Below are 13457 nucleotides of genomic sequence, written 5' to 3'. Positions count from 1 at the left end.
TTTTACTTGATACTGACACATTTCTATTTCTTCTAATACTTCCAGGGCCAAGAGACGAAGAGCGGCACACGAAAAAAAAAGCAATCAATCCCCCGACTGCAATTTCTGGGAAAGAAACTACATCAAGCTTTTCATGCCTGAAGCTTTGTCAGACTTCATCAGGATATTATCGCTGTATGTGGGCCATCAGCGACGGAGCCTGACTGTGAGTCTGAAATGGGGCCACAAGAGCGAGCAACAGCAACCTGAGAGGCCACCAGAATGTAGGTTAACTATAAATTACATAACAAGCTGAACTGAAAAAACCCTCGCTGTCTGTGACAGGAAGAGCAGGTATGGCTGAAGATGAATGATAACCTTGAGGTGTTCATTTGACACTTGAACGGAAATCAGGGTTGACTGTGGCTGTCAATGACTGGTGGACTTCACTGTGTTGATGGCAGGCCGGTGTCGGCGGATACTGCAGATTTTGTTATCGATCTGATACCAAGTAAGTACAGGACCACTATTGCAGATGCCTGTAGCGATACCATTCATTCATTCATTCATTTTCAACCGCTTATCCTCACAAGGGTCGCGGGGGGGGGGTGCTGGAGCCTATCCCAGCTGTCTTCGGGCGAGAGGCGGGGTACACCCTGGACTGGTCGCCAGCCAATCATAGGGCACATATAGACAAACAACCATTCACACTCACATTCATACCTATGGACAATTTGGAGTCACCAATTAAGCTAGCCTTAAACCGGAGTACCCGGAGAAAATCCACACATGTATGGGGAGAACATGAAAACTCCACACAGAGATGGCCGAGGGTGGAATCGAACTCGAGTCTCCTAGCTGCGTGGCCTGCGTGCTAACCACTTGTCCTCTGTGCAGCTGCCATGTTAAAGTTAGTTCATTTTCTACCGCTTATCCTCACAAGGGTCGTGGGGGTGCTGGAGCCTATCCCAGCTGTCTTCGGGCGAGAGGCGGGGTACACCCTGGACTGGTGGCCAGCCAATCACAGGGCACATATAGACAAACAACCATTCACACTCACATTCATACCTATGGACAATTTGGAGTCGCTAATTAACCTAGCATGTTTTTGGAATGTGGGAGGAAACCGGAGTACCCAGAGAAAACCCACGCATGCACGGGGAGAACATGAAAACTCCACAGAGAGATGGCTGGGGGTGGAATTGAACTCGGGTCTCCTAGTTATGAGGTCAAGGTGGAAAATGTGTAAATGTGCAAATATACAAGTGTACAGTGACAGTTATGATGTCGTCACTACCAACAGTACTAAATTCATCACATAGCAACTTAACACCCAAAAGGTGTACCTGATACAAACCTGATACCAGACTGGTGGCCAGCCAATCACAGGGCACATATAGACAAACAACCATTCACACTCACATTCATACCTATGGACAATTTGGAGTCGCTAATTAACCTAGCATGTTTTTGGAACGTGGGAGGAAACCGGAGTACCCGGAGAAAACCCACACATGCACGGGGAGAACATGCAAACTCCACACAGAGATGGCCGAGGGTGGAATTGAACCCTCGTCTCTAGCTGTGAGGCGCTAACCACTCGACTGCCGTGCCGCCATGTAGCGATACCTATACATTCTAATACATTAATTTTGACCCCAGATTTAATAATACACTTCCTTGCATGCACATGAAAACTATTTAAAAAAAACAAAAACAAAATAAGGGCAGTCTATATGCTCCGTCAGTGAGTCCGTCAGAGTCCTCCCCTCAAGCTAAAGTGGGTCAAGCATAACACACACAGCCTTCTCTCGGCCAGCGCACTTGACCCAGCAGGTATTAGAGCTGTATTTTAGTGAGAATCATCAAATCAAAGTACCGCATCAACATGGAGTCAAAGCTCCGGCTCCAGGGTATTTTGTCTGCCTTTTCCATCTGTTAATCTGCCACGCACTCTGAGCAATGAGCTTCATTTTCCTCCCAGTCAGGGACAGCCTGTGTCGCCTGTGATTATCTTTAAAAGCAGGACGCTGGAATGTTTGTTAATCCAGTCTAGGTTTGATCATCAATCTATAAGTTCCATTCATTAAAAAAGCATAAAATTCCTAAATTGAACAACCTTATTGTGACAATATTATAAAGATATTTGACTGATAACAAAACAATGGAGATTTACAAGAGGAAGTAAAGTAGCCAAATGGGCTTCAAACAAATAATCAAACTAGAGTTGGGATTTTTCAGCATTTTTTCTTACAAAGGGACATGAGTATGAATTATTTTTCAAAACATTATTACTGATACGAAATTAATGGAGATTTATATGTGGAAGTAAACTAGCCAGCCAAATTGGCTTGAAAAAAACCTCCCATAAAACAACAAAAATATGATATGTAAAATAGCTGCTGTTTTGGGCATTATTTTTCAAAACATTGATAGTTGTAAGAAAATATTGGAGATTTACAAAAGTAAGTAAACTGACCAAATGGGCTTGAAAAAAACAACAACAACTAAATACAAATAAATCTTTATATAATATTTATTATACATATTTAATAAGTTGTTTTCAGGCATTTCTTTTCTTGTATCAATGCTACTGATAAGAAAATAATGGAGAATTAGAAGCGTAAGTAAACTAGCTAAATGGGCTTGAAAGACACCAAAAATAAACAGTATTTTCATGAGTTAGTAAATTACCTGAATGGGTTTTTAAAAAAGCAAAACATACATAAAATATATATATATATATATAAATTATAAAAAAATATATAAATAAAAATATAAATTATAAATGTATTATATTTTATTTTATTACATTATATTTTATTACATTATATTTTATTACATTATATTTTATTACAATACATTACATTGCATTGCATTGCATTGCATTACATTACATTACGTTATATTATATTGATATATATGTATATGTATATATATATTTGTTTTATTTTTTTTATTATGTTTTGTTTCTTATACATACATATGCTATACACATGCTGTGTATAGCATATATTACATATTGTGAAGCACCATGAAGTGCGTGTGCAGCTGGAGGTTGAAAGTTTATTTAGCTCCCTGTTACGTCACTGTGCTGTGGCTGAGCACAACAGACGGGAATCGGAGAGCAACGGCGCTGACAAAAAAAGCAAGATAGATCGCACACTGAGAAGCTTTCTTTCGTTTGTCATACCGTACAAGTTATGGACTGCTTTGTCTCCTTATTTGCTGCAGTTGGCTTTTTCGACGAACGGCTCTGGTAGCATTTAGCTAGGGTGACTTCTTTGTTGTAAAATACTTCGTGTATGACATGTATTAGCATGTCTATATGGCTGACTATGTTATAGTCACCAGGTTGTGTCATATTTTTATTTTATTTTTATCAAAGTACATTTTAAGGAGGGACAGCTAACCTGCTTGCTAGCCTAGCTAACTAGCTTTGCTAGCCGGAAATGAACGGGGGTAGGTAGTTATCTCACTGCTGCGTGTATAGTCTTTGGGAGGTGCCAGCAGAGTCCTGAGGCGTTCAAGCAGCTACTACAGTGTAACATTAGCTCCTCACCCACTCACACACACACACACGCTGACTGCAGACCCACAACTTCATCCACATCATTATGCTACTACGGGAGCCGTGGTGAGTAAATTACACGTGAACTGCACCCCTTCGTGTTTTTTTACACGCATTTCTATCTGTTTACTTTCTGACCTTTTCACCGTTATCACTTCATTGGTGACGTCACTACGACTCCCTAGCCAGTCCCGTGCAGTTTGGGTTGTTGCACAGCTGTTGGACTATTTCAGAGCTCATCCGTACCCGAGACGGAATCGATCACTATGGTACGTTTTGTGTAGCACTGCGAGCTAGAACAAGCGTTGTAATTGTAGCTGACAAGTCTCGGCAAAGGGGTGAAGAGGTCAGCGGCATAATGACTGTTATTATACCGTAGCAGGAAACGGACTCCTTTTCAGCGAAAAGTCATGGAGTTGCACAGTGGCTTAGCGTGCCTGCTGCTGGCGCCGCAGTTACCTTTTAATAAACAACTCGATCATTTCCAAGTCCACATGAGCTTGCATGGGCTTAGACCTTCTAAATAAATGATGCACTCCCAGCAGAGAGCCACATGGAACATCTAGCTGAAGCCAGATGCAGCACTAAGTACACTGGATGGGGTGTTCAGGGAATAGGGACTGTATGTGCATATGGGTATTATTTTTGTTCTTGAATATTTCAACAAAAATGCTACAAAATTGGCATTATTGTGTCCATATTGTTACTGGTTTATTCTTGGAAAATTGTGACTTACGTTCTTGTTTGAAGACACATTCTTTTTTTGAATGTTTGGACTTTACTGTCATAAAATTGCAGCTATTATTTTGGCCTTTTTGTTTTTTTTTTTTTGCCACCTAGGCCCAGCTTTATTTTTGTTAAATTCTTTCCCGAAATAATGACTTTATTCCCGTAATATTTTGACTTTATTCTCGTGACGTTCTAATTTTATTATGTTTATTTATTTTATTTTTATTTATTTATATTTATTTTTACCAGTTTATTCTTGGAAAATTGTGACGTATGTTCTTGTTTGAAGACACCTTTTTTACTGAATGTTTGGACTTTACTTAAAATCATAAAATTGCAGCTAATTTTGTTTTCATTTTTGGTTTATTTTTGTATTCCCCCCCCCCCCCCCCCCCCCCGAAATAATGACTTTATTCCTGTAATATTTTGACTTTATTCTCGTGACGTTCCAACTTTACCCCTCCAATAATTACAGGTACAAATTTATTTATTGTTTTGTTTGTTTATCATAATATTACAGCTTTTTATTCTTTAATATTTCTAATGCCAAAAATTTTAAAATTACATTATTCTCATAAAATTAAGACTTTTTCTTGTGAGAAACTTTTTTGTCTTATTATTTGGACTTCTACTTTTTATTTTTTTTGCATTTTTTTTTAGTTTTCTTGTTAAATTTTATTTTTAGTATTTTGAAAATCCTAACTTTTTCCACAGAAAGCCACATACTGAAAATCACTTTTATATTTTTTATGTATTTTTAAAAATAGTGGAAAGGCTGACAAGAAAAACCTAAATTTATATTTGAAAAAAACCCCTTTGTTTTATTACTAGTTAAGTTATTAAGTTATTATTTTCATTATTTTTTGCATTTTTGCTGAGTTATTTTGCTGCAAATGGCCCTTGAGCCACACTTTGGACACCCGTGACGGAAACGGCGCAGGATGAAAAACATAAATGCAAAAGAAAAAATGCACACAAATCACTCAAAAACAAACTGCATGAAACTGCAAGTTCACTGAGCCATTATCACTAGGGTCGCAGGGGTTTGCTGGAGCCTATCCCAGCTGACTTTTGGTGAGAGGCGGGGTACACCCTGGACTGGTCGCCAGCCAATCGCAGGGAGAACCATTATTAATGATATTATTATTAATAGCAAATAGCCCTCAGGCCGCACTTTGGACACTCCCGATCTAAACAGCGCCTCTTGTTTTAGTGCATATTTGTTGCCGGGTGCACAAACACACAGAGAGACACATCCTGAACGGCTTGTGTTAACTTAGGACAGCGGAGGAAAGCAACCTGTCAGTGCAGATCAACCAGAAGCCTTGCCACTGTTTACCTGTAGCATTTTATAGCTGCCGGGAGGCTTGAAGGCTCGCTTTGAGCCATACAGAAAAGCAATCATTTCAACGTTAGCTTGTTTTTAAACACCATTCCCACTATAAAAGCCCAAGAATTGTAATGATTAACCTGGCTTGCTGTAAATGACTCAGCACATGTTTTGACACGGATCATGTTCCCCGGGTGAAATTATGCTTTTTTTTTTTTTTTTTACATTCTTTAACTAGCAGAAACCATCCTTTATTTAATCTTGCCTGCCTTCACTCACGCCTTTCATCCAAAAGCACTGCTTGTGTAATAAAGTGTGACAGATATTTCAAGATTAAGGAGTAGCGGCTCTCCAGTACGCTCCACTTTTCCTCGAAAAAGCCCTCCTGATATGGCTTTTAACCCTCAGCGTTTGGATTCACCCCCCCCCCCCCCGCCCCCCCAAAAAATTGCCTCTTTAAGCCCTCCCCAGGCCTCACAGCGGTCACCAAAAACATGAGGAATCACTGGAATGTTAATTACCCTGCCGGGAGAAAGAAAAAGCTGTTAAATTTTTTTTCTGAACGGACTCAAGTCATGCCCAAAAAACAAAAAAAAACCATCAATGTTAAGGATACGTGCTATCGATATGCAATTAGCTTAAACAAACTAGTTGCTGAAAACCGGCCTGGCCGCCACTGATGCAGCTTCTAACTCTTTCATGTGAAGCCTTAAGCATGTTATGTATGTACATGCAGTATATGGTACTATGCATTGCTGTAATAACCTTATGTCACTGTAATGCCATTCAGGTGATACAGTACTCCGTCAAGGCCTAACTGTTGGGTAAAAATAGTCAAAATATATGTTTTTTCTTTGTTTATTCAACTTAAGTCATTAAATCCCAGCCGTTTTTATAAAAACATCCCTCTCAGTACCGTCCATTTTTTGGTGATTTTGACTTATTTGGTATATACAGTATTTTCTGGACTGTAAGTCGCTCCGGAGTATAAGTCGCATAAGGCCAAAAATACACAATTAGGTACAAAAAAAACATATATAAGTCGCACTAGAGTATAAGTCGCACAAGGCCAAAAATACACAATTAGGTAGAAAAAAACATATATAAGTCGCACTGGAGTATAAGTCGCACAAGGCCAAAAATACACAATTAGGTAGAAAAAAAACATACCTAAGTCGCACTAGAGTATAAGTCGCACAAGGCCAAAAATACATAATTAGGTAGAAAAAAAACATACATAAGTCGCACTGGAGTATAAGTCGCATTTTTTGCGGGTAATTTATTTTACAAACTACTGTATTTTTTTGGTCAAGTAATTTGTAATTTATTTTACAAACTACTTGACCAAAAAATACGGTAGTTTGTTCGCAAAAAATGCGACTTATACAAACTACTTGAGCAAAAAATACGGTAGTTTGTAAAATAAATTGTCCGAAAAGTGAGTGGTTAGCGCGCAGGCACAGCTAAGAGACCCGAGTCCAATTCCACCCTCGGCCAATTCTGTGTGGAGTTTGCATGCGTGGAAAAACATGGTAATTGGCGACTCCAAATTGTCCATAGGTATGAATGTGAGTGTGAATGGTTGTTTGTCTATATGTGCCCTGTGATTGGCTGGCCACCAGTCCAGGGTGTACCGAAGACAGCTGGGATAGGCTCCAGCACCCCCTGTGAGGATAAGCGGTAGAAAATGAATGAATGATCGAGAAAAAATCAGATATTAACCGATTTTATGCGTTTGTAACCCATGCACACGCCCAGGTCTACAACCATGGTCTACCGAATGATAGCGGAGAGCGCTCTAGCCGTCGAGCAAAAAGCCATGGCTATCAAATCGATGTAAAACATCATGTGTAATGTTTTATTGTTTTCATGCAGAGTAACGACAATGGCGGGTCTCCTCAAAAGGAAGTTTGCTGAGATAGAAGACAACTGCTCTTCCTCTTCCCTGTCGTCATCTTCGCCCACGTCCTCCGAGTGGGAGTCGGACGGGGAGGGCGGTTCCTCAGACGCGCAGGATTTTACACCCCACAGCCCCCCGGCGCCGACCAGCTTACCCAGTGAGTCTCCGAGCCAACAACCAATCCACCTTTTCTTTCAAATAATGCAAACCCCCCCCCCGTTCTTATCTGTCCACTTCCTATTAATGTTTTATTATCGCGCCGCAGCAGCCTTATTATGACTTACTGATATGAAAATGCTAACCTCAGGGCTGTTGTGATAACGCTCACCTCGGGGGCCGTCTGTCCAGTTGTGCAGAAGATCATTTGCCTGAGCAATAGGATGCCGTGGAATCTATTTGAATGTTTTTTTTGTTTTTTTTAATCGCATCGGCTTCACTTGATGCGTACGTATTTCGACAAGTTTGAACATATTTTAAGCGTGACGCTATGTGTTACCGTTTCAGGTTTGTTTGTTTTTTTTTAAAGCCGTCACGACTGAGTCATGATGCAAAGAGAGGGGCTTTTTTTTTAGACATGCAGACACAGGCTGAGATCAGCTTAGTCAGCTGGCTTCGCTTGTTTACTGTCTGTTGGGGCAAGAATTCATCCTCGCTGATGTGCGAAGGTCAGACAGACTTTTTTTTTTTAAAGCAAACTGTTAAACTAAACAGTAAGCTGGCGCGTTACCTCCCTGCAAAAAGATTCCCAACATGGTCGTTTTTTCCCCCCTCCCACCTTCTTTTTCTCTCTGCTATTTTATTTGGTAGCAACACAGCTTAGCAACATATGGTGTTCATTTAGCCACCTAAAAATCATTCATTCATTCATTCATTTTCTACCGCTTTTCATCACGAGGGTGCTGGAGCCTATCCCAGCTGTCTTTTTGACGAGAGGCAGTGTACACCCTGGACTGGTGGCCAGCCAATCACAGGGCACATATAGACAAACAACCATTCACACTCACATTCATACCTATGGACAATTTGGAGTCGCTAATTAACCTAGCATGTTTTTGGAATGTGGGAGGAAACCGGAGTACCCGGAGAAAACCCACGCATGCACGGGGAGAACATGCAAACTCCACACAGAAATGGCCGAGGGTGGAATTGAACCCTCGTTTCCTAGCTGTGAGGTCTGTGTGCTTACCACTCGAACACCGTGCAGCCCCCTAAAAATCATATTTAACAAAAAAAAAATTACCACAAAAAAGGAAAAAGTATGAAGCCAATGTATTAAGGGAAAAAAATGTAACCAGACAAAGTCGGAATTTTATTGGAATATTATGAGTAGGGATGTCCCGATGCGGGCTGCACGGTGTAGGAGTGGTTAACACACAGGCCTCACAGCTAGGAGACCCGAGTTCGATTCCACCCTCGGCCATCTCTGGGGAGTTTGCATGTTCTCCCCGTGCATGCGTGGGTTTTCTCCGGGTACTCCGGTTTCCTCCCACATTCCAAAAACATGCTAGGTTAATTGGCAACTCCAAATTGTCCATAGGTATGAATGTGAGTGTGAATGGTTGTTTGTCTATATGTGCCCCGCAATTGACCGGCAACCAGTCCAGCGTGTACCCTGCAGCTCGCCCAAAGTTAGCTGGGATAGGCTCCAGCACACTCCATGACACTAGTAGACAAGGAAATACTGACAAGACTATGTCAACAAAAACATCAAGTTTTACTTCAAACTGAATTTGAGTGGTTAGCATGCAGGCCTCACAGCTAGGAGACCCAAGTTCGATTCCACCCTCGGCCATCTCTGTGTGGAGTTTGCATGTTCTCCCCGGGTTTTTGTCCGGGTACTCCGGTTTCCTCCCACATTCCAAAAACATGCTAGGTTAATTAGCGACTCCAAATTGTCCATAGATATGAATGTGAGTGTGAATGGTTGTTTGTCTATATGTGCCCTGTGATTGGCTGGCCACCAGTCCAGGGTGTACCCCGCCTCTCGCCCGAAGACAGCTAGGATAGGCTCCAGCATCCCTGCGACCCTTGTGAGGAAAAGCGGTAGAAAATGAATGAATGAATGAATGATTTTGATGGAGGCTGAATGGTAGTTGAGTGGTTATAGTGCAGGCCTCACAGCTAGGAGACCCAAGTTCGATTCCACCCTCAGCCATCTCTGTGTGGAGTTTGCATGTTCTCCCCGGGTTTTCTCCGGGTACTCCGGTTTCCTCCCACATTCCAAAAACATGCTAGGTTAATTAGCGACTCCAAATTATCCATAGGTATGAATGTGAGTGTGAATGGTTGTTTGTCTATATGTGCCCTGTGATTGGCTGGCCACCAGTCCAGGGTGTACCCCGCCTCTCGCCCAAAGACAGCTGGGATAGGCTCCAGCACCCCCCGCGACCCTCGTGAGGATAAGTGGTAGAAAATGAATGAATGAATGAATAAAACAACCATAAAAATGGGGGGAAAAAAGAGTAACACATGAAGGTCATACTAATAATACTATACTGACATATAATGTATATTTGTTCCTAACATCATCTGATGGACTATTGTTCAATTGTGAAAAGGATGCTTGATAATCCTTGAGGATTAATCAAAAATAACAGCTGTTCAGGCATCAATAACAAATTGAAAAGTCATTTTTAAAAACTCGCTTTCTCTCCTTCTTCTTCTTCTCAGCTGCCTCCATTGTGAAAAAACCCAGGCTGGTAAAAAGGCAATGTCACGTGCGCTTCGACCAGGTGATGGTGTTCAGTTTCCCTCGCTGCCAGGGCTTCACCAGCGTTCCCAGCCATGGAGGTGCCACTCTGGGAATGACGCGGCGGCACAGCGCCCTCTGCAGGTACACAGTAGCAGAGCACGAACTGGAGCGGCGGTGCAGGCAGAGGGGATTCGATGCGCTGAAACAGGAAGTGAGTGTTTAGTGTTTAGTTCACTTATGCGCATTGGCTTTGTTTATACTTAGATTTTTTTTCTTTTATAGCTGATCAGCAGCGAGGAAGGCCAGCTTCTAAATGGCGACGTCCACATCAGCGACGCTGAGCTGGAGGATGGGGGTTCCCTACAGCCGTACTCCTCCAGGCAGCGGCAAGCTCTGCTGCTGGCGGCTGGGGTGAAGCGCATCGACAGGGAAGAGAAGAAGCAGCTTCACGCTCTGCGTCTGTCCAGAGAAGCTTGCGGATGCGACTGCCAGGGCTTTTGTGAGCCCGAAACCTGCGCCTGCAGCTTAGCGGGAATAAAGTGCCAGGTAAGGATCAATCCATCTATCCATCTATCCATCTATCCATCTATCCATCTATCCATCTATCCATCTATCCATCTATCCATCTATCCATCTATCCATCTATCCATCTATCCATCTCTCCCTCTCTCCCTCTCTCCCTCTCTCCCTCTCTCCCTCTCTCCCTCTCCCTCTCCCTCTCTCTCTCGCTCTCTCTCTCGCTCTCTCTCTATCTGTCTCTATCTCTCTATCTATCTCTGTCTATCTATCTCTCTCTCTCTATCTATCCATATCTCTCTCTCTCCCTCTATATATCTCTATATATCTCTATCTATATCTCTATCTCTCTTTTTTTGGCTTTTCGCCCCTCAATCCGATGCGTCCTCATGTCCTCCTTCACTACATCCATAAACCTCTTCTTTGGTCTTCCTCTGTGCCTCCTCTATGCCTATGCCCTATCTGGCAGCATCCTTCTACCAATATATTCACTATCGCACTTTTTTCTTTCGGAATGAGGTGTATACAAAAGGAATGGAATTGGAATATTTGGGTCCATGTAAACACACCAATGGATGCTACTTGCCTCACAAACTATCAATGTATATATAAATATTTTACTGTTGTGTCAGATTATAGGTTATTAATTATTATGGCTAGTAATGTTTTTGATGCCTTCAAATATATTTCTGTACTGTAATAATAAATTAAACATTTTTTTTATTTATGAAGTGACTGCTTCGGGTGTGTTCAGTGGTTCATTAAATTCAATTTACATTGCCTTTAGTGAAGGGCCACTATAGCCTTTATTTTACAAAAAAAGACCAATACAAACAATTATGTGACGTTATTAATCATTTTCAAAAAATAATAAAAATATCAAATTCTACCACAAAAATATTAAGAAATATTTTTATATATGAATATAAAAATATTTAAAAATATTTTTATATATGAATATAATTGCATTTTGTGTTCGGTTGTGGTCATTGACTAATATTTAAATTGTTTGATGATCCATGGTGAGACAATCCAGAGTTCCAACAGTCTTTAACCTTGTCTCATCTTCCCACCCCTTCCAGGTGGACCGCTTCACCTTCCCATGTGGCTGCACTAAGGACAGCTGCGGAAACACGGAAGGACACGTGGAGTTTGACTCCAAGCGTGTGCACACACATTACATCCACACTGTCATGCGACTCGAATTAGAGCGACGACTCCAAGATGAAGCAATTAGCCGAGAGGACCGGTCAGGAATTTCTGAAGACCACGTCGGGTCTGAAGAGCCGGTTGAGGCCCGCGCGGTGACAAACAGGTGCCCATTCGGCTTCACCTTGGAAGAAGACGACCTCGCTCTTACTATTCCCACTAGCCCTTCGTTTATTTTGCGATCAGTGATGGAGGAGAACAGCTGCAGCAGCGACATGACCGAGTCCTCTTTTTCGTCGTCCGACTGCGACGGCGGGCGTCTTCAAACCGGTCATGAAGTAGCGCCTTGCACCCTCAGCATCTGTGACTCTGAAAATAATAACTACTCTATGTGTGACCAACTGAGACTCATGGCAGCGCCACTGACCCCGGAGAGAAGCAGTTCCACGAACACGACGCCCGACAATGCGGGACCGCTTCCAACAAACACTTTCACAGACAATCAAAACAAAACCGCAACGGATTATCTCGATGAAAATGCAAACCAAGCTAGAGACCCCTTTGAGGATGAGAATTCCCTGGAAGTTTTTCCAAACACCCCTTTTCCTACTTTGGAGTATCCCTCCTCCAGGTATATGGACCCAAGCCTGTCCTCGGACTCAGACCTGGAGTTCTTTGACAGCGACTATCCACCCGGTCCGCTGCATAGCTCGTTTAAAGAGCACAGACACTCAGACAGCTTTCACCATCTCCAGCTGATTAGCTCTGTTTATTTGCCTCCGTGCGAGTCGAGCGCCTACCTCCTGGAGTCTCTGATCGGTCTGACCGAGTCGAGCCCAGAGCAGCCTTGTGATAATCAGCTTTTTTAGCAAAAAATTTGTTTTTATATGAATAAGAAATAATTTTCGATAATATTTAACAGAGAATTGCTTGTGATTTTGTGGTGTTCTGCTTTTTAAATCATATGTTTCAGAGAACTCACACTGTCTATTTCTAATCTACGCCATATTTTTTATTTATGAACTTCTGTGCTAAGCTTTGATTTGTTATTTAATTTTCTCTTATTCCTTAGCCACAAAAATATTTGACACACAATGGATGCTACTTGCCTCACAAACTATCAATTTATTTTATATATATATTAATATTTTACTGTTGTCAGATTATAGGTTATTAATTATCATGGCTAGTAATGTTTTTGATGCCTTCAAATATATTTCTGTACTGTAATAATAAATTAAACATTTTTTTATTTATGAAGTGACTGCTTCGGGTGTGTTCAGTGAGTTTAAATTGCTTTCTAATCACAGATTTTTTTTTTTTTTACATATTTTTTTATCCCCAGGAGCTCCATGTGCAGAGACCCGGTTCATTAAATTCAATTTAAATTGCCTTTAGTGAAGGGCCGCTATAGCCTTTATTTTACAAAAAAAGACTTACACAAACAATTATATGACGTTATTAATAAATTAAAAAAATAATAAAAATATCAAATTCTACCACAAAAATATTTAAAAATAATTTAGTTTTACTGTATTTATCTTTAGTTCTATATATTTAAACTCCAGTCAGCGCGCTCTTGATCGATTGG

General features: G+C 41.3%; 1 protein-coding gene across 3 annotated transcripts; it reads left to right on the top strand.

Moving 5' to 3' along the window:
- The first annotated feature begins 337 nt into the window (after window positions 1–337).
- On the top strand, window positions 338–13130 carry LOC131125722 (cysteine/serine-rich nuclear protein 1-like). Of its 3 annotated transcripts, none has more exons than XM_058067535.1 (5): window positions 338–490; window positions 7485–7666; window positions 10180–10412; window positions 10484–10747; window positions 11800–13130. In XM_058067535.1, exons 2-5 carry the CDS (start codon window positions 7495–7497, stop codon window positions 12733–12735), a joined length of 1605 nt encoding a protein of 534 aa, XP_057923518.1. In that variant the 5' UTR covers window positions 338–490; window positions 7485–7494; the 3' UTR covers window positions 12736–13130. The 3 variants fall into 3 exon arrangements, with proteins under 3 accessions (XP_057923518.1, XP_057923517.1, XP_057923519.1); XM_058067534.1 differs by lacking the exon at window positions 338–490 and adding an exon at window positions 3090–3616; XM_058067536.1 differs by lacking the exon at window positions 338–490 and adding an exon at window positions 3733–3819.
- The last annotated feature ends 327 nt before the right edge of the window (window positions 13131–13457 follow it).

Source organism: Doryrhamphus excisus, chromosome 3, assembly GCF_030265055.1.
Source record: "Doryrhamphus excisus isolate RoL2022-K1 chromosome 3, RoL_Dexc_1.0, whole genome shotgun sequence".
Lineage (NCBI taxonomy): Eukaryota > Metazoa > Chordata > Actinopteri > Syngnathiformes > Syngnathidae > Doryrhamphus > Doryrhamphus excisus.
The sequence above is the reverse complement of the archived record's forward strand: the minus strand, read 5'-3'. Positions and strand labels throughout refer to the sequence as shown.